The sequence below is a fragment of the Vipera berus genome (genome assembly GCF_964194415.1).
Source record: "Vipera berus genome assembly, chromosome: 4".
In the NCBI taxonomy this organism is placed as follows: domain Eukaryota; kingdom Metazoa; phylum Chordata; class Lepidosauria; order Squamata; family Viperidae; genus Vipera; species Vipera berus.
The window spans coordinates 90,514,073-90,535,888 of NC_138206.1; the positions used below are offsets into that span (position 1 = coordinate 90,514,073).

At 37.6% G+C, this 21,816-nt stretch overlaps 1 protein-coding gene across 1 annotated transcript; it reads right to left on the reverse strand.

Moving 5' to 3' along the window:
• Positions 1–355: 355 nt before the first annotated feature.
• Positions 356–21,433, reverse strand: ST6GAL2 (ST6 beta-galactoside alpha-2,6-sialyltransferase 2; the record flags this gene model as incomplete). Its single annotated transcript, XM_081328101.1, has 5 exons — positions 356–618; positions 7,463–7,637; positions 12,385–12,486; positions 14,577–14,674; positions 20,497–21,433. The coding sequence occupies 5 exons, from the start codon at positions 21,431–21,433 to the stop codon at positions 356–358; spliced, it is 1,575 nt and encodes a 524-aa protein (XP_081184227.1).
• Positions 21,434–21,816: the final 383 nt, after the last annotated feature.

The following is a 21,816-nucleotide window of genomic DNA, read 5'->3' on the forward strand; positions in this document are numbered from 1 at the left end:
TTTTGTTCTAAGAATTATTTTATTGTATTACAATAAACTAATAAAATGCTTCAGCTAAAAGGCTTTAATCTGACACATGAAAGTAGAAATGTTTAATGTTTTCTGCCAGACCACACAAATACTCAAATTTATTTTCACTATATTTTGCATTTCTCAAAAAGCTACATCTTTAAAATAAACCTTGGAAAGAAAAAATAAGTGGCCCTAGAAACAAGAATTTCCATCATGCCTGCTACTTAACTACACATTGTAGACTTAAGACTGGTTAGTCTCCGATCAATTTTTCAAGTATTTCTGCTATTTATCAGTATGACTATAGCACCTTATTGCACATTGTTTAAGAAATATATCATTCTTATGGGAACCAGAATCGTTGTCGGCATCTCACTGACCTAAACCCTGGTAAAATCACTTTCCCTTTCCTATACAAATCCTCCTTGATTCCTGTGTTCATCCTCTGCACCAGCAGTTTCTCATAAAGCAAAGGGTGATAAGCCCCCAAGGTACAAGCTGCATCATGGTAGAGTTCATGGTAGTGGCAAAGATCAGTTTGTCGGATGGAGGGAATATATTCGTAGACATGGACTTCACTGCACATGGACATCATGATGAAAATCCCTAAAAATGAAGTACATACATAACTGCAGTTTCACCACAGACTGTAATATGCAGTTATAATATCAACTCAATAACTATGGAGATTCTCCGTCATCCAGGTCATAATTGTTCCAAATATGCTTTTTCACGAGGGAACTGGACTTTCTTGTTTTTTTTTGAAGACATTTTGCTTCTCATCCAAGAAGCTTCTTCAGCTCTGACTGGATGGTGGGGAATGGAAGGATTAATACTCCTTGCAGACAGCTGGTCATTTGCATTCTTTTAGAGCAGGGGTGTCAAACTCCCGGCCCGTGGGCTGGATGCATCATCTGGAAGCCAAGCCCACCCCATTGCCAGCAATGGCAAAACTGTCGCGAGTTTGATGTGTCTGTTTTAGAGAGTCATTGAGGCCACTTGGAGGTTTATCTGTGTCGTCAGGGTCACCTGAGTAGTGCAAATGGTTGCGGAGACTTCTTGGAGTTGTTGAAAGGACTGTATTGTAGACTGGAGATAGATGATGTATGTTGCTCAGTTTGTGTCTGGGGGTTTTATCCTTGGGGTGGACAAGGTTCTGCCCTAGTGTATTCTTGGGTTTGATGTGTGCACATATGTTGTGTTGGCTGAAGATCCTCCTGAGCTTTTCCGATATTCCTGCAATGTATAGAATGACTATGTTTCTTCCTTTATTTTCTTCTTTGTCTGTTATGGAAGAGTTCATGCTGGGCCTTTTTTGGGATTTGATGAAGGTCCACTTGGGAGAGCCGCAAGTTCTGAGAGCTTCCTTGATGTGTTTTAGTTCTTTTTCTTTCCCAACTTTGCTGGTAGGCAGACCTTCCTATCTCCAGTCTACAACACAGTCCTATCAGCAGTTCCAAGAAGGCTCCACACCCATTTGCACTACTTAGTGACTTTGAGGACACAGATGAACCTCCAGCTGGCTCAATCACTCTCTAAAAGTATGCAAATGACCAGCTGCCTACAAGGAGTATAAATCCTTCCATTCTCTACCACCCAGTCAGAGCTGAGCAAGAAAATCCAGTTCCCTAGTGAAAAAGCATCTTTGAGATAATACCAAATCCCTTTTTCTTTTCATGGCGGCATATACAAATGTCAAACAAACATTTCTAAATGGAATTGGCTTTCACAAACTTAAGATAAAAACATTTTACCATACCTATTACTAATATATAGTTTGGTTACCAAGACAAAATCATGCTCCAACCCGGTTATAAAAGCAACTATCAGAAACCAGAGTCACCAACACATCTGGAGGATGCTAAATTTGGGAGCATGAAGTACTATATAAGCATAAAAATAACATACCCATTTGTTAGAATGAAAAGTAGAATATGATACTAAATTCTGTGCTACAAAATAAGCATAATCATTTGATTTGTTAAAACAAATGTAGCAAATTTCTGCATTATTTTTAATTGACAAGACATTAAATTTTCTCATCAGACTTTAAAGATAAACGTGATCCAGTGAAATGTTGAACTTTTGAAATGGACATAGTGCTCCCATTGCATGCACTGTCTTTGTATAAGCATTTCCTTCAAATACCTGTAAATCTTCTGAATAAAGAAGTCCCCGGTTTACAACTGGTCGCTTAGCTTTCAAAGTTATTTTCTATTTTTATTTTATTAAACAAAAGTTAAAATAAAAAAACTCCAAAAATTTAAAAAACAACAAAAAACACAAAACAAAGAAGACATTTAAAAAGTGCATTAAAAATACCACAAACTCATATACACATATTACCTCCTTAGTTGAATACTGATAAATATATTACAACAATATTGGTTTCCACCCCTTCCACCACTCATTTTTTTAAACGATTAATTCTATTTGCAAATTATTAACCTGTGATCTATCTACTATATTAATGACAGTTAACAGGTAAAACAATAATAAAAAAGCAAGATTAAAACTTAAAAATCCTCTGTGTATGAACTGTTATTGTAATCAATTTGTAGAAAGTTTACCACTGCTTCTTACCTACCCCAAATCTCCTGCTTAGCTTTCAAAGTTATGATGGACCTTTTCAGAAGTACTTATGACTCGATTCCAATCTTTCAATGGCTGCCCAACCCGATGGTCACACGACCACATTTTGAGTGCTTGGCAATTGGCCTGCATTTATGGCAATTTGCAGAGTCCCACGCGGTGGGATTCAGCCAGTTTGCACCACATCGGCAGAACCGGTAGTTAATTTTTTGTTGCCCAGGCCTAGAATGGACTTCCGGAAACGGCATCCACACAGAACCGGTTGTGCACATATTTGAATTCCACCACTGGTCCCACGGTCATGCAACTGTATTTTTTGATGTTTTTGCAGAAAAGCAGCCCATAACCAACAATTGGTTTGCTTAACCGCTGCAAAAAAGATTGTAAAATTAGGTTGTCCACAGGGTGACCCTCTGTACAAACATCACAACTTATGACTGAAATGGGCAGGCTCCATACAGTTGTAAGGTGAGAACTAGTTGTATGTAAACAATTATGCTTTGAATTTAAACTGATAAAAACAAAGATGTGGAAAAATAAAGTTTAACCCATCTGTTTATAATCCAGTTGGATATCAGTACATGGAAAAGTGCCTGAATTGCCTTTTTCTTTAAGAATGCACCAACATTTGCTGACGGTGAATAGCAGTAGCATTTAGACTTGTATACCGCTTCACAGTGCTTTACAGCCCTCTCTAAGCGGTTTACAGAGTCAGCATACTGCCCCAACAATCTGGGTCCTCATTTTACCGACCTCAGCCAACATTGAACTGGTGAGAATCGAACTTCCAAACTGCTGGCAGCGGCAGGCAGCCCAACTGCTCCTTTTGCTTCCATTTTTTTTTTATTTTTATTCACAAAATTAAAATGCAAACTCAAAAACAGAAAAAAAATGCAAGAACAAAGCAAAGCTAAAAACACATTAAAAAGTGCATAAGAAACAACAACACATACACATGGATTGTCCTCCATAGTTGAATACTGATAAATATATTTCAAGAATGATAACATTTCCTGACAGTGAATGCAACTTGTTAACAGCTGCTCCTTTTTGTAGCAGCTCAGCCAGTGGACATATCCACTTTATGACAGCTGATGTAAGAACTTTGGAAGTGCCCTTCTGATCGGACCTCTGGCCCATCTAACCCAGTAATATCTTCATAGTAGCTAATCAATTGCCCAAGGAAGCCTATGTCATTCATTCATTCATTCAGAATGCAGGCAATAGTGGTTCGACAGAGATTTTTCTGGAAATGTCTCTTTGGAAAATTATGCTCCCAGAATTTTGGCCCTTTTACCCAGACAGGCTTGATTATAATTTTGAGAAAAAAATCTGAGACTGCAGGTTCCATACTCAAGGGACCACTTCTTTTTGGCTTCTTGGGATAAACTCTAGTTGAATGGATTGACTTCCAAGGCTTTCTTGGTTTCTCCTTATGTTCCAGGAATGATGGCTATGAAAATTGTATAGAGGACCTCTGAAGGCTACCTGGATCTTGCTTTAATTAGCCTATCTATCTCAAGATGACAATGTTTCAGGGTGAGATTTTGTTCCCAAGGCTGTAGATTGGCTAAGATGCCTGTGTGTGTGTGTGTGTGTGTGTGTGTGTGTGTGTGTGTTCAGGGAGCAACATCATAGTCGGAAAATATCTGGAGGCTGCAGAAAGGCAATTCTTTTGTTTAAGGGGTTTTCCACACTGCAGACTTAAGATGCTTGAGTCCCATGTGTAAACTAGCTGGAAATAAAACTGGATTTCCAATTCCTTCCCCAGCTTTGTAATTAGTAATTTTCAAAGTGATTTTCTGCTTTTTTAGTTTTATAATATCATCAGAGTTGTAAGATAGTGTTATGGAAGAGTGCACACTCATGTATCTGCTTATGTAAACAAACCAAACTACTGTATGTTAAAAATAAAGCGAGGAAAAACTTCATAAGGAGGTCTTTATGTGCTGAAGGTTCAATTCCAGAAGACCAAAGTATGATAAGGAGGCTCTGAAGGCTACTTCTTTTCCACTGATACTACAACAATAGGCCTGGGCCTCTGACCTTCTTAGTCATCACATAGTATCTCTTCCAGATGAGAAGAGGGCTGCTGCTGCTTTTCATGGCTCTACTGATATGGACCAAGGTGATTACTGAAATGTTTTTCATCTCATTCAACATACAATTTAGCAAAAAAAAAAAATATCAATAGAGTCCCCATCACTGGAGGTTGTTAAATGTAGCCACCTGTTAAGCATGCATATAATCCTGTTTGGATTATGATAATCTTTCAATGTATGACATGTCAGGGGTCCCAACCCCCAGGTCCGTGGACCGGGACCATTCTGCGGCATGTCAGAAACTGGGTCGCACAAAGAAGCAAAGCCCCATGGGATGTAGGAAGCATTCGAAACCACGCCCCCTCCAGTCCACAGAAAAACTTCTCCCCTGGTGCCCAAAAGATTGCGGGCTGCTGCCTTATGTGATTTCTTTAACATTTATGTAGCCATTGAATATTTTCAGGCAGATCATCTCTCTCCCTCTCTCTGAGAAGATTTGTATGGAGTGTAGCATAAATAATGTAAGAAGTGTTAATTTTCTTGGCTGAGCTATCCAAACTCTTTTTGCAAAATATAAAGCAGCAATATAATTTCTAATACTTTAATGCCTACAATACCATATTTGCAAATATTTAATGCTCATTGCTCACTGCAGTTTAATCAACTGAAAATTTAATATTTATTTAAAATGATTTAATCCTTTGTTGGAACAATTTGTATTGTTCCTCTTCTTCCTGTTCTGCAGAGTTAGCAAAAGACAATATTGTAATATTTACATATAGCAAATCCATAAAAAGCCATTGTTTTCTTCTTAAACTCAAATATGGCATGTTACAATAGATGCAAAAGCTCTGAATACTTTATCATAAAAAGATAAGTTTTTATAAACTTATAATGCATTCTCTAGAATACAAAAAAATCTTTTTCTAACAGATAACTTAACCCTAAAAATAAAGATTGTCAACATTGTGAAATACGTGGTTATATAAATTTAATAATAAATAAAAAGAAATTACACATTGTAAATGTTTCTTTCTACATAACATTATAAAATATACTTTGCCTCCCTTCCAATGCTGTTACTGCAGCATGAGTGCTGTTACTGCAGAAACTAAAGACAAAACGAAAAAGCAACTTATGCTACAGCCAATGTCTGTTTCAGACTCATCAGTAACTGTTTTTTTAAAGTTGCTTTAATGTTTAGTTTTGCAATCACAGTTCTCAGCAACAGACTATTTTATCAGATAATCATTATGGCTCAAATAAATGAAAACTCAGGACTTATGGTATATAAAACAAGGCATGATTGCTTGCAGTATATACTGTACTCAAACAATTCTGGGTCTAATTAAAAATTACTAGATAGTTTTATGAAAAAATGTTCTTTTTAAGATAGGAAACCAAACATGAAATCATCACTAATATCACTTTCATTTATCACAGTTTACAAGTTGTCAAGGCTACTTGGGATCTTGTCGATCAGAAGGTCGGCTGTTTGGCGGGTCGAATCCCGAGTGCCGCGTAACAGAGTGAGCGCCTGTTACTCGTCCCAGCTTCTGCCAACCTAGCAGTTCGAAAGCACGTAAAAATGCAAGTAGAAAAATAGGGACCACTACGGTGGGAAGGTAACAGCGTTCCGTGCGCCTTTGGCATCTAGTCATGCCGGCCACAATTTGCTATGTTATGCTAATGACACTACTAGTGATCTGCAGGCTCTGGTAATGTAAGTCACAAAACACAGTGAAAAAATAAGACTAAGATTAAGTAAAAAGGTGACCCAACTAATGGCAAGAGAGCCAGTCTGGTGCTGTGGTTAAGGCACCTGGCTAGAAATGGGGAGGCTCAAGTCCTAGTTCAAGTCCTGCCTTTGGCATAAAGGCAAATGGAAGATCTTGTTATATTAGAAAGTAGACACTATATTTTAATCTGCATGCTCTTAATTGTGACATGTTTCATAAATTATTTGATGTTTATGTGAATATCATTGAAACACCTATATGCAAATTTATTTATTTAGCTACTTAAGCTAAAATATTCCATTAATTCTCAAATGCCACCAAGCCAGAGTATGAAATACTTTCATATCTAGAGTTGAACTGTGACCTGGTAAGATGATTTATGACTTTAATCATTATTCATTAGTTTTATATTTTATCTTTGTATGAAACCAAGTAAAAGCTTCTTGTCCACCATAAATAACTTCAATAATAAATTATTTTTTCAGAAATAAGAGCAGTTGATATGTCACCTACTACTGAACAACAGTGAAAGTTGGACCATAAGAAAGGCTGAGCGCCAAAGAATTGAGGCCTTTGAACTATGGTGCTGGAGAAGACTCCTGCGAGTCCCTTGGACTGCAAGGTGATCAAACTGGTCAGTCCTAGAGGAGATCAACCCTGACTGCTCTTTAGAAGGCCAGATCCTGAAGTTGAAACTCAAATACTTTGGCCACCTAATGAGAAGGAAGGACTCACTGGAGAAGAGCGTAATGCTGGGAAAGGTTGAGGGCAATAGAAGAAGGGGACAACAGAGAATGAGGTGGCCGGATGGAGTCACTGAGCAGTAGGTGTGAGCTTAAATGGACTCCAGAAGATGGTAGAGGAAAGGAAGGCCTGGAGGAACATTGTCCATGGGGTTGCGATGGGTCGGACACAACTTCGCAGCTAACAACAACAACTGAACAACATGCTTTCCAACGGTTTCTGTAATATTTTTTTAACCATTTTTACCATTTTGATATACAAGATTTCAACTGATATAAATAATTATTTACAGAGACACAACACATGAGAAAATCTACCATAAGACATACCTACCAATGAAACCTGAAGAAGGAGGGTTGGGCTGTATCTTCTCTTTAGTGTTCTCCTGAATAATATCCCAGAGCTGCCATATAAATTTTGGATGAAGAATGTAGAATGGCTGGTTTGGATTTTTACTGCGGTGCTGTACATATGGAGTAAACAAGTTGTAGTCTGGATTCCTATACCACTAGCAGGGGAAAAAATTGAAAATAAAATTTTTCATAGAGTGCGTAGCATACACCAAAAATTATCTAAAGTATCACATTGTCATCTCTGTAAATATGAATGCACTCATGGTATAGCTCAGAAGAAGCAGTATGCTACATCTTTTACTTAAAAATCCATCACTATTTTAATCACTATTAATTTACAGGTAGTCCTCAGTTAATGATCAGTCACTTAACGACCATTCAAAATTATGACTGACCCCAGAAGTTACTTATGATCCATCCTCAAAATTACAACTGCCCCACAGCCTCCCCGGGTGACATGATGGCATTTTGGACACTTGGTTGAATTCATGACAGATTGTAATGTCCCATATTCATGTGACTGTGGTTTTTGCCAGCTTTGGGTATTTTTTGTCAGTTTCCCAGCAAAAAACCCATTCATTCAGAATGGATTCACTTAATGACCACATGGTTTTTTTTAATGACCACGTAATTTGCTTAATGACATATTTTATGATACAAAAGACAGCAAAATGAGCAGAGATTTTGACACACTTTCTTGGTAATTCTAAAATACAAATAAACCTCTAAACATTGCTTGCAATAGATTAGTAGTTGATAGGAGGATCGGTTAGGAAGCTGTTATTATCACACAAATTTCAGTATCTCTAGGACTTAGGAAACAATTATCTCACCACACACGTATAGACAGACGGAGAGAAATTCAGGTAAAATCTTTTACCTTATTTTTTATTCATTTTTATTTATATTTAAATAACAGCTCCATTACTGGAGATTTTAAAAAATAGACTGGACAACCATTTAACTGGGATGGTATAAGGTTCCTGCCCTGAGTAGGGGATTGGACTAGAAGACCTTTGAGATCCCTTCCAGCCCTTTGATTCTATAATTTTATGAAAATGCTGTCAAAATTAGAGACTGTACTGTTCAGCAAAAATACAGTGTTTTATTCTCTATTGGTGCAAGATTCCATTATTCAATTTCGTAATGATATCATACCAATGGGTAAGATTAAAAAAAGGGCCCAAATATGACACTTTGCACATATACAGTTCCAGCAAATGGCAATTCCAACTGCAGCATTTTCAGGTAGTTCTTGCTTAACAATGGTTAGTGGGGTTATAATTTCCATTGCTAAGTGATGGAGTCATAAAGCATGATGTCACACGACTATATTGGTCAGCAACAGCAATCCCTGCAGTTGCCAATGTTGTTGTTAAGTGAGAATTTCATGTGACTGGACTTGTGACTCCTTGCAAGATTGCAACAAGCACAATCAATAAGGTTGTCAGTAGGAAGTTGCAAGTGCCAAATGGCTTGCAAGCAGGCTGGTATAGAGAAAGCCAGGGGTGTCAAACTCAATTTCATTGAGGGCCGCATCAGCATTGTGGTTGCCCTCAGGGGGCCAGGAGGGTATGGCCAGGGTGGGCGTGGCCTACTGGGTGGGCGTGGCTAGAGTGCGTATGGTCTACTGGGTGGGCGTGGCCAGCTCTACATCATTCGCATCAAGGGTGCCTATGGGGGCCTGGGCAGGAGTGGGACAGTTCTGAGGGTCTCTGGCAGAAGGAGGGTCTCTGGGCCAGGGCCAAGGCAGTGGGGGCCGTTCCCTCACTGTTTCCAGGATGGCTTCACAGGCCACATGAAACCACTTTGCGGGCCAGATCCGGCCCCCGGGCCTTGTGTTTGACATGTCTGGAGTAAGCTGAGCTGGGGAGGAGATACTATGGCATGGCTGGACACATGGTCTTTATGGAGTATGGCTGGAGAGTACAGCAGGCATGAATGCACTAAGGAGTATGAGATTCCTGGGATCTCGTGCTCTCTAGGACAGGGCTTTTCAACTTTTTCACTCATTGTACCAATTTTAGGATATGGCAACATCCGAGTACCACCAGTCACCTAGCAAGGTGTCAAAAACTTCATGACCAAAAAAAAAAGAAGGAAAAAAGTGATGAAGTACAGGTAGTCCTCAACTTACAATAGTTTGCTTAGTGACTGTTCAAAGTTACAATGGCACTGAAAAAAGTGCCCCCCAAGCCACAGATTAGCAAGACACCTGCCTGCCCGCCCGGCGGTGCTCTTCCTCCTGTCCGAGGTTTTAATTCTTGTGAGCATTTCTGTTGAGGATTGGCAGAGGGGATGGGGTGGGGGGTGTTTGGCTTTTATTCCCCCCATCTGCTGGGTGGTTGCAGCAGGTTTTGGTCACTTCACATGACCCTGGGACACTGTGCCCGTCATAAATATGAATCAGTTGCCAAGCATCTGAATGTAAATCACAAAGCCCTGGAGATGTTGCAACATTCCAGCTGATCGGTGGTTCTTCTGGGCTCAGAAGTGCCAGGATCAGTGCCGAACTCCAGCTGGAGCCTGGCACTGATCCTGGCTCTTCCGCTGAGCCCTGACAGACCTGCAGCTCCAGCCATCTCTCGCTCAGGCTTGTGTGGTGCTACCACTGGTTCAGCTCATTCCCCTCCCCCGCTACCACTTTTCTAGGATGGTCGCATACCACCTGCCAGGTGCCAATGTACCACAGGTCGTACCCGTACCACTGGTTGAAAAGCCCTGCTCTAGGAGGCTCCTTGGGAGAAAAAGGGGCAGGAGTGACTTGTGATCTTCCCTGTCAGCTTCCCCATTGACTTTCCTGGTGCACATGTCTGCAGCACTCTGCAACGTTTGGAAGTTTCAGCCAGTTGCCAAGCCCCCAAATGCAGTCACATGGCCATGGGTGTGCTGCAAAGGCTAGAACTTTGAGGGCCAATCATAAGTACCACTCACTCAGCATTGTTACAACAGTCACTGAATGAATGGTCATTAACCAGGTGCTACCTATAAAGACATCTGGAATATTTGGGCAGTAAAGGATAAAGGATTTCAGGAATTTAGAATGATAGAATATTGCAGAAACCCTGAAAAATATTCAAGAAAAATAAGAATGATTAAAATGTGACTTTATTATTTGTCCATATTTTAGCCTAATCAGATATTTACTCCATTGTCAAAATTTGCTCTGTACTTATGTGGCTACACAATTTTTCTAGATTTTGATTTATGAATGAAGTGGTTATAGCCAGTGGTGGGATTCAGCTGGTTTGCACCACTTTGGCAGAACCGGTAGCTAAGTTTTTGGTGCCCAGGCCCAGAATGGACTTCTGGAAGCAGCATCCACATAGAGAACCAGTTACTCACATATTTGAATCCCACCACTAGTTATAGCAATATGTAAAACTTGCGCAATTTGACCATGTGTGATATGAATCTCTCTCTAAGGTAAAAAGATGAAACTTTATTTAATAAGCCTGGCAGGTTAGATTTTAAAATCCCAGATATAATTTAAAATGCTATGGTTCTTCCTCCCTGTACCTATCTAGGTTGCCATTTTATTTTGAGTGCAATTCAGGGTGCTTGTTTTAACCTATAAAATCCTTTATGGTTGGGGGCCAGATTATTTGTGGGCTTGCCTCTCCCCAATTATCCCAACTTCCCATTAGATCTGACAAAAGAGCCATGATTCAGGTTCCATCTACTAAGAAGTATCATCTGACAGGATCCAGAAGGGAACCTTTTTTTCCCATGGTGCTTGTCCTTTGGAATATCTTACCCTTGGTGATCAGATTGGCCTACTGTGTCTGCCTCTATAAGGCCTTAAAGACTTGCTTCTGCCTGGGGCTCAGGTGGGAAGGTTGAGCCCATGCATCGCTATATATCTAAATTCCCTATTTTATGTGTGTTGCTTTTGTTCTTTCTATTTTTATATTTCTCAGATTGTTAACCACCTAGAGTCATTAATCTGAGATTGACAGCTATACAAATGGAATTAATTAATTAATTAATTTTATTTCTACATGCATGGGGAAAAAACCAGTAGTTGAATTTGATGAAGTGTTTAGTGAAGCTGAGAAAATGGATATTTTAAGTGTGTGATGACGGTAGATAGGTATGAGATGACAGTGTGAAATGGAATTTCTGAAGAAACATAAAAGTTGAATGAAACCTGAATGGGATAATGGTTAACAAGAAGAGATGTAATGAAAAATGAATTGGTGCTGAATAAATACAAGAGTTGGTGATTAGTAGAGAAAAAGTATGATGAGGAGGTTTGGGCAAATAGAATGAATGAAAGCCGAATTGCAAAAGAGATAAATGAAGGAAAAATACATGGACTGAAAGGAAAGGAAAGTTCAAGAAAATTGTGGTGAATTTATATCCTAAAAAAGGGAGATGGGAAAAGTTTAAAAAACACAAGGCACATTAGGAAGCAGGGTGAAACAAGCTTGATAGAATAATAAATGGTGGAGTTTCTTTTTCTTGCCTTCTTTCTTGCTGTCTATTTCATCTTTTCTTTTTTGCTTACTATTACTCCTTTTCTAAACCCTACTTATCATGAAAGAAAATAGTGGGATAAATAGAGAATAGTTGTGTATGTGTGCACATATGAATCAGAAAACATAAAAAATGGAAATACAGAAGTTCCCCAAAGGCAGATATTTAAAAATGCTAAAGTTCAGCTACATACAGACAGATCACTAGGTCACTCTTTTTGTGCTCTAGGAATACATTTCAATGAGATATGGAAAACAACATTGCTTTTCAGTATTTTAAACATTCAAATCTAGATCCGTAAATGGTTTAACAATTTCTCTCATAGATTCAGTTTTGGCAAAAGCCCTAAGGAAGAGTATGAAGTTCATTTCTTTTGAATAAAGAAAGTACACAGTGGCATCAACACAATAACTGATGACTTACCTTATCCAGATTTGAAGAATAAGGAGCAGGATCCCAAGCCACTAAAATAACATCTTTATACAAGGAATTATCGACGAAATGATAATTAGGATTAGTAAGAATCTGTTAAATGCAAAGAAACACATATCTACTAAAAATATTCCAAACTTTATTTCTCTTCCATGTTCTTACCATTATCTGGCAGTTTAGCTTAAAAATTAGTTTAAAATCCCCTTCAACTCCTCTGTCATCAGGTTTAAATGCACTTTACACTTTCAAAAAGAAATTTGAAGTACCCTTGCATACACACCATATGTAGAATACCATTGTAGAGCAGAAGGTAAGTCTTGTCATATCACTTTCAAGAAAGAAAGAAATGGAGAATGGCTTTGCCAAAGAACATGCTGCTGTCTACCTAGAATAAATCAGTTTTTTTATTTTTCTTGTAGGTTTCAATCAGTAATTGTCTTGGTGGAGCAGTGGGCTAATGCCTCCTTAAGTAACACCAGCTGCCTGCAATTAGTGCAGGTTCGAGTCCCATCAGGCTCAAGGTTGACTCAGCCTTCCATCCTTCTGAGGTAGGTAAAATGAGGACCCAGATTGTTGGGGGCAATAAGCTGACTTTGTAATAATGCCGCTTGGGGCCCCCCAAAAGCCCTAATAAGCAGGCATATACATAGAATGAAGGCTATTGCTAAGCACATTGATTTGTGCTTTAGATTGTAAGCCGCCCTGAGTCTTCGGAGAATGGCGGGATATAAATGGGATTAAAAAAATTGTCACTGCTAAAATGCTAGCTATTGGTAAACTACAACAGCTGGAGATACATTTACAACTGTTGCAGCATCCTGCAAGTAACATGATTGCTATATGTGCGCTTCACAATTGACTTCTGAAAAATAAAAAGTCAAAAAGAAGTAGCAGTCACTGATGGCTTTTTAATGACTGTGGTGATTTGCTTAACTATGGAAGCAAAAGTGATGTCATAAGGGCAGCGTGGTCATGTGATGTTTCACCTAATGACAATGGAGTTGTCAGGCCCCATTGTGGTTGTTAAGTGAGGACTCCTGTATGCTCAAGAATGGTGAGATCCTATACAAAAAAATGTAAAGTCATTTTCAGCTTATGTACGGGGATACTGCAGGCATGAAATATTTTCCCACAAGTATTTGAGAAATAATTATGGCCTGAGGAACGGGGAATTTATTAGCTGCAAGTCATAGTTAAGAAATACAAAATTGAAAATGAATACAAATAGAAGTTTGTTTTGAAGTGAATAATGTACCTGCCGCAAGAGGGTGCTGCAGGTTTTTAAAAAGCAGTATTCATTCTGTTTGGTCATGAATTTCTAATCATTACAGCTCTTGGCTTCATTCCACTCTCTACAACTTTGCTGGTTTATGTCATCTCTATTTTGTCTAGTTCCCGCGAGTTCTTATGGTGTAACAGTCTGAATATTTAATGCTAGTACAGTATGTACTAAATTCTATATTCATTCCATCCAATTTCCACATCCCATGGCATTTTTAAATTTCAAAAATTCAGATTTACTTCTCCATGAAGTATCTTTCTAACTAATTTAAAATATCTTTCTCCAAACCATTTTTTCCTGCATTTTTAAAGACAAGAATTATTTATCTGGAATATTATACAATCCAAAAGATCTCTCCTGATTATTTGCCTAGGAAGCATAAATTTGTATATTTAAAATGCAGAAAAAATGAAGTTGTCTACTTAAGTTACAATTTATAAAGAATGAAATAATAAAGATGATAAGGACAGACAAATCAACAAATGCCACTGTGTCTGGCTTTCCTGTTTATTTTCCTCTTCTATTTTTTAATGTGATCCTTAGGATATAAAATTAAAAGAATGTCCTACATATTATGAGGCTAGAAGTTTATTATTTACAATCCTAACAGAATTTTACACTAAAGCTAATAGACATGTGATTGATGATTATCAACTATCTAAGAGCAGAATCCATTTTTGATTAATAAATAAAATATGAGTTTACTCAAACAGTAGCACCTAATAACTTAGATAATACATTTTAAAATTATGTTGTAGAGTGGTTAAAGAAATTTTGTTGAGTATATGGATGGAGATACATATAAACATTTAGAAGTGTGTTTATTAAATTTCATATTGCTTACAAAAGGTCAATATCTCCTAGAAAATAATATATATTTATGGATCTTCAACAGATTTACCTGGGAATTAATGATGCGCATTGTAGTTTTATTTCCAACATCTTTTTCATAGCCTTTAGTAGGAGCAGAATTGAATCTCAGAACTGCATCATGAGAATCTAGTATGAAAGAAGTTATATTTATTTGAGTTTTTATACATGTGCAATCATACAGATGCGTATTTAAAGGTAGATACCACTATGTTCTAAATAGATTCCAGTATACATGCCTGATCTGCAGGTATTAAGCACAAATAGATTTATTATATTCCACTTTTTTTTAACAACTTTGTAATCTCTTGCATCAGGATGGAGTGAGGGCGATTGAATGGAGCTGAGCATTTAATGGCCAGATGCCCTTCCTGACACCTATGTGGAGCTCACAGCAGTATATTCTCTTTGCATCCAGAGAGAGAAATATCTACTGCTACCTAGGATTGAACTCATAGCTCCTGATTGTGAGGTGAGAGCTCCACCTTTAGGCCATCACACTGCTCATTTTCTATTATATTCTACTATAATATTTAAAAAGGGACGCGGTGGCTCAGTGGGTTAGGATGCTGAGCTTGTCGATCGGAAGGTCGGCAGTTTGGCGGGTCGAATCCCGAGTGCCGCGTAACAGAGTGAGCGCCTGTTACTCGTCCCAGCTTCTGCCAACCTAGCAGTTCGAAAGCACATAAAAAAATGCAAGTAGAAAAATAGGGACCACTCCGGTGGGAAGGTAACAGCGTTCTGTGCGCCTTTGGCGTCTAGTCATGCCGGCCACATGACCACGGAGATGTCCTCGGACAAGCGCTGGCTCTTCGGCTTTGAAACGGAGATGAGCACCGGCCCCTAGAGTCAGAAACGACTAGCACGCATGTGCGGGGGAACCTTTACCTTTACCTTATAATATTTAAATTCACTCAGTACAAAGAACAATCTAAGCCAAGACAAATATTTAAGCTTTTAAAATTAATACGGAAATGTGAACAGTCCATGTAAATAGAAATTTCATTAAGCTTTTGAAATTAGAACAGAAAAATTAACAATCCATGAAAATATGGTTCTATTGTCATATATACGTAATTGTTTTCGCAAAGAGACAATAAATGCAAATACCTAGTTGCAGAACTAGTTGCATTTATGGTTTCCTTTTTCACTATTGTTTTAAAAGCTATGCTCTGAAGAGATACTCAGTTGTAATGAACTTCCTAATATATAAATATTTTTATGCATCTTGTATATTTATCTTCAAATACATTTTTGCTGTTTCCTGAATTACTATGCTAACATTTAGATTATGAGAGAGTGTGAATATATCTTGGCAATGTTCATTTCATCATCAGGTACAATTCAGTTATCCATACAGCATTCTGCTATTCTGCTGTGATACAATTCGGTACTGGCCTGGAATGATTGAATAGTATCTGAAAAGTCTGTAATACTGGGAAAGGTTGAAGGAAAGAGAAGAGGACATGCAGCAGCAAGCTGGGTTGACTTGATTACAGCAACAATGGGTGCACCATTGTAAGAACTAAAAGACCAAGCTGGAATCAGATTCTCCTTGAGAAAAAATCTATGTGATCACTAAGGGTTGTCACTGGCTTGATGGCACCAGATCAATCTAATATAGCTGTCAGGAGAAAGAATGTTCCTGTAATTGGGAGACAGGAAGAGAAAGAGCCAAAGCAGGGCAATAGTAAGGTAGTAGTGTTAATACTGATAATGCTGATTTCTTGCCTGGACTACCTTGAAGGGCTGACAGTTCCACTGTAAGATACAGGGAGTTTTCAAAAAATACTTTTGTTGTAACATCATGCCATCATAAATTCATGGTATTTTATAGGAGGTGCAGATGGTAGTATTTTCCACTTCTATGTCCTTTTTCATGTTTTGTCACCTATCATTCATCTTTTCCTCTCCCACAAAAAAGTGAGAAAAATTAGTAAAGTAGGGGGCCTTTTCTTATAAATACCAACACAAATATGGTAAAAAAATTGCATATTAAAACTGTAAGGTTTGAACCTATGTCCCCATGAGATCTGATGTGAGATAAAGCAGGATACCTTAAATAAACAATAAAGAGAGCATTAGCAGAAGTAACATATATACAGGCAGGAATGTAAAATATATATGCACTAAGAAATAAAACATTTGTCCTTTTCCTTTGTGCATTCCTTTCTCAGTAACTAAAGGAGAAAAGAAATGAACAGTGGCCCAATGTAGAAAAAACAGTAAAGAATTAACACTGAGACGACAAAGGAACAAAAGGGGTGATAGTTCATGAAGAAAAGAGAAATATGAAAGCAGTGAGTATTGTATGGATTGCCACTAGAAAAATCCATTTTAAATATTTTGCAGCTTATCTCATTATTTGCTGAGATAAATGTATCACAAATGTGCTTTAAACATCTGAAACATGGCAGATAAAATTATATGTGCTACTATTATTATTGCTATCATCAGCAGCCTAGAGGTATATAAGTGAAACTGTCCAGAGCAGGTAATGAGTGAAACATTAGGTCTGGAATGACAGAACACTATTTTAAGAGGGGGGCAGACAGGCAAGTAGGCTATGGGGTGGTGATGGGGGGAAGAGAACACTGAGAATGTCACTTTCTATAAATTAATGAATGTTAGGACTCTACCAAAGCAAAAGAAGAGAATAGAAGACTATGGGCTGCCAGGAATTAGATATGATAGCATCAGTTTTATAACTAACATTTGTTTGCAAAATTACCATTGCTTCATATAGACACATAGTTAGCTCATAAGTGCAACGTGAAAATCTGACTGAAAGCTGAACTTCCTGTATCCACAGATCCCATAAGAAGCCCAGCAGGCATAGTAAAATAACTACAAAAATGGAACACATGTATTCCATAGTGAATACATGCATTTGCAATTACGGGGAAATACCCACATCAAGATATACACTTCCAATCATATTTATTTTAGATTAAGACTACGTATTATCTATAGTATGTCTATTTCTCAGATATTACTGTGATTAAGACTTTCTTTGAAATATGTTCACTACAGCTAGTCATTTAGTGACTGTTCAAATTTACAACCACTGAAAAAAGTGACTTACAACTCAGGTTTATCACCACAGCAGAATCCCCAGTCATGTGGTCAAAATTCGAACTGATAACAGGCATGTATAAGCCAGATTTGCTTAACGACTGCGTGAATCATTTAGCAGCTACAGTGATTTGCTTGTAGCAAAAAAGATTATAAAATTGGGTGCAACTCATTTAATAAATGCAGTCTTGCTTAGCAATGAAATTCTGTTGCCAACTGTGTTTGTAAGTCAAGAACTATCTGTAATCTTACAAAATTAATGGGAAAGAAATTGCTTCTGAAGTTGTGTTGGGATGTCCCACTTTCATGATAAATGATGTCTTCTGTAGTTTGCAGCCTTTCTAATCCCCATGTTTCAAAAACATCTCAGAGAAAGACATTAAGAGGCAACTCCCCACATGGGGGTTTCTCAGATCAAGGAGGACAGTCAGGGGGCCACAGAATGATAAGAGAGATACAGGATGATACATAGTACCTTCCACTGCTTCACAAAAATAAACAAACCTCATAAGCATCACTAAAATAAATTCTCATATATCTGAGAGTGCGATACAAGATAAAAGCATTTTGTTTTTCCAGAGGAAGAAAACTTTCAGGAAATTGGAAGATTTTTTTCCAGCCAAGTATTATTCAAGATGGTCTCTTCCATATGCAAGCTGGTATCTTTATTTGCATATATATAGGGATGTTTAATGAATATTTTGAAGAGAAGGAAATGTGTATCACCACAAAGGCAAGAGAAACATTTTCAATAAAGGATGAGTCATAATGTAGTGAACATACTAAATAGAAAGATTCCAGGAAGGTTACGCTTCAGACAAAACTGTTAATTCTGTTTAAATGACAAAGCTTAGTGGAAAAAAGTGGTGCATGTATTTATATAATAAATTGTCATTGTTCTTTCAAAACCCTTAAAACTAAACTTGGCTTAGAAAATGTTTTAATTAATGTACAGTATATTCACTGAATCTCCTAGGAGTAGGGACATACAAATGAGATAGTGAGCAACTACATTGTAAAAAATCTATAACTTGAATTGTTTTATTATCAGCAGCAGCACACTGTGAGAAAAGGGGAAACGGTTATGCTATTTTATTTTTCAAACCAGTAGGACTTCCCTTAATATTTGATATTACCCAGTTTCAACTTTCTGTGCTAGGACAGCATGGCTCTTAAGCTGAGCGGAGATGCCTACTGAAATAACTAGATAATGCTCACAAACATTTTAGTTTTTGAGAAAAGAATAATAAGCATTAAGATAAAGAAGGATAGGTAAAGGTAAAAATAAGAAAACATATTTAAGTACATAGGACAACTTAGTATTTGTGAGATTAATAATAGAGAAACTCTTCTCTCTCTCTGTCTTGAAGAACATGTGGCAAGGGGTGAATGGAAGACTGCCTGCACCACAGAGTATTTCAAATTTTGCATACTTCTTAGTGGATACAGACATAGATTTGCATTATTCCTAAAGAAAAGTGTTTATATTTTAGTTCTACATAATTTATTTTGCATTTATAAAGAGCATTTTTCATATCTGAAGTACAGGATAAAGTGTCTTATTGAGGTTACACATGAAATGTTGCTTAAGCATTTTGTCTTGTAGATGTTAAGATTTCTCTGTGGCCACATGACTTTATTAGTCAGGGGAATTAATTCATTACTTTTTCATCTGTCAACTTCTGATGTTAGCTAATTAACATTTTTCAACACTTTACTTTCTATAGAAAAATAAGATACAATTCAGTGAAAACAAACCCAACCAAACCCATAGCCATTTTGAAAATTGGAGATAAGCAGCAAAATGGAGGCGAAGGGAGGAAGTTTTTGCTACTTCAGTTGCTTATTGTTACTGTACGATATGATACAAAGATTATTAAATTATATTTAGAAAAATTGTGGGGGTGATGAAATTTAGAGGAAAGGGGGAGGCAAGTGATTCTGTTTATTACAGGCTTTAATTTAGGCATCCTAATTCTTGGATTCCTTACTGGGAGAACCAAAGATAGTGTGTCTCAAAGGTGTTTTTTTCTGAAAAAGGCAACTGAACTGTTTTTTTTCCCTTGAGGAAGAAGAAAATGTTTTGCTTCTTATCCAAGAAGCTTAATCAGTTCAGATGGCAGGGATGAAGCTTCTTGGATGAGAAGCAAGATGTTTTTTTCCTTCCTCCTCAAGGAAAAAACAGTTCAGTAGTCTTTTGAAGAAAAATATACCTTTGAGACAAGAATGCCATCCTAAAAATTAAGTCCCAGAAACTGTTGGCTCATGCTTGATTTTTTTGCACTACAAAATTCAGCAATGAGGAAATCTAACTGAAATCAGAACTGAAGAAGCTTCTTGGATGAGAAGCAAAACATCTTCAAGGGGAAAAAAGAAAGAAAGTCCAGTTGCATTTTGAAAAGCATCTTTTGAACAACCCGATGACCCGATTGACTGAGAATCTCCACAGACCTCCAAATACATTGGTTCCCAATTTTTTTTGTTGGGGGGGGATGAGGAGTTGATAGAAAAGATCACATAAAAAGGAGAAACTAAGTGCTGGAAGAAAAAAACCCCTTCTCATAATATTTATAAATTCATTGTCTTCAAATGGAGACAAATGCATATTAGTTCTCAGTTCAGAGGAAGTATGCCTCACATATTGCTGGAGAATAGCAATATGGGAAGATTGCTACAAAATGCTGTTCTGTTTAATCCCAGAAAAAGAATATGATTGCCTCTATAGAAAATAGGATGTTGTCTTAGATCTTTGGTCTAACCCAGTGCTTCTTTTACCTTATCTTATAAAGGCCAAAGAATACAGAAATAGCCCACATGTGGTTATCTGAATTTCAGCTATATACCAGAGTTCAAATAAACTAAACATCTTTACCCACCTATTTCATGCCCCAGTGAAGAGTTCAGTATGGCACCAGCAGACATAACGACAGCACAGCTTCCAAATCCACGAGGATATAATTTATTCAATGAAGTTTGAGGGACGTGTTTTTTCCAACCAAGGACTGAAAAGGGAGCTTCCTCACCATCAATGGTTCTGATGTTTACACGTGCCTTGAGCTCACAGAAGAGCTGTTCTGAAGTCAGTTGGGAGTTTTGCTTCCCTCTGAATTTCACCCCATGCTTATTGGCATTCAAATAATCTTTCATTGCTTTCTGAAGGCGAGGATTCAGCATCTTGGAGGAGACATCCCCCCTCCAAAGCCTGAACAGGAGCGATTTTGACATTGTGGAATAGATTTCATTCCATTCATGGGACTCTTCAACCAGTTCTCTTCTTCTGTGATTTATGTGTCTTTTCTTTATCTTCTTTTGAGGGAACCAAGTATTCTGTAAAATATTCCTCTTCTGAACCTCCTCCTGTGCAGAGTTTAATTTCACTATTCGCTGAACATTATTTGATAACTGAGGCTGACCAGCAGCAAATAAATAATCACCGTTCCTCTGATGAAAATTGCTTTTGGATTTTCTTCCTAACTGAGAAGGAAAAAATTCTTCACTTTCAAAACTGTTATCTAAGGCAGTCCACTTTTTAGTATTCCCAGTCTCTGACTTAAATGAATCTAAGACATCTTTGTCAAAGAGCATCTCGTTGACTGTTTCGGAGAAGGGTGTGTCATGAATTGCTCCCATGATAACCCTCTGTTTGCCTTGAATAGGCAAGAGTCTTTTAGTCTCAACATATGAGAAGGAACTAGGAACTGCATCAGTGGTGTTGCTATCTGTGAAATATATGAAGATAAATAGGAACAGGAGCCCCCAGGCAAATATTCCAAACAGCATTGCTTGTTTCCATTGTTTCAGATTGGGTTTCATGGCAACGTTTGTGACAATTCCTCTGTGCCTTAAAGATTTTATGAAAAGAAATAAAACCTGGAAAAAATATAGTATTAATGAAACTCTTGAAATATTGACAAGATAGCACAGAAGCAATCTATTTTTCAGAAAAATAAGAACTCTAAATGTGATGATTCTGAACAAACTATACCATGCTATTCTTATTGTACGATAGACTGCTTTTCTCTACTAACAGTTCAGTCACATAATTTGTGATATAACCCTCATTCCCCAGTAAAATGTAATTTTATGCAATAAAATTTTTATATAATAAAATTCTTCTTTTGTATCAATAGGAGAGGTTCTTTTAGGGAAAGCTGTATTCCATCTATTTAGCATTGGGTGATTTTAGGGGACACTGC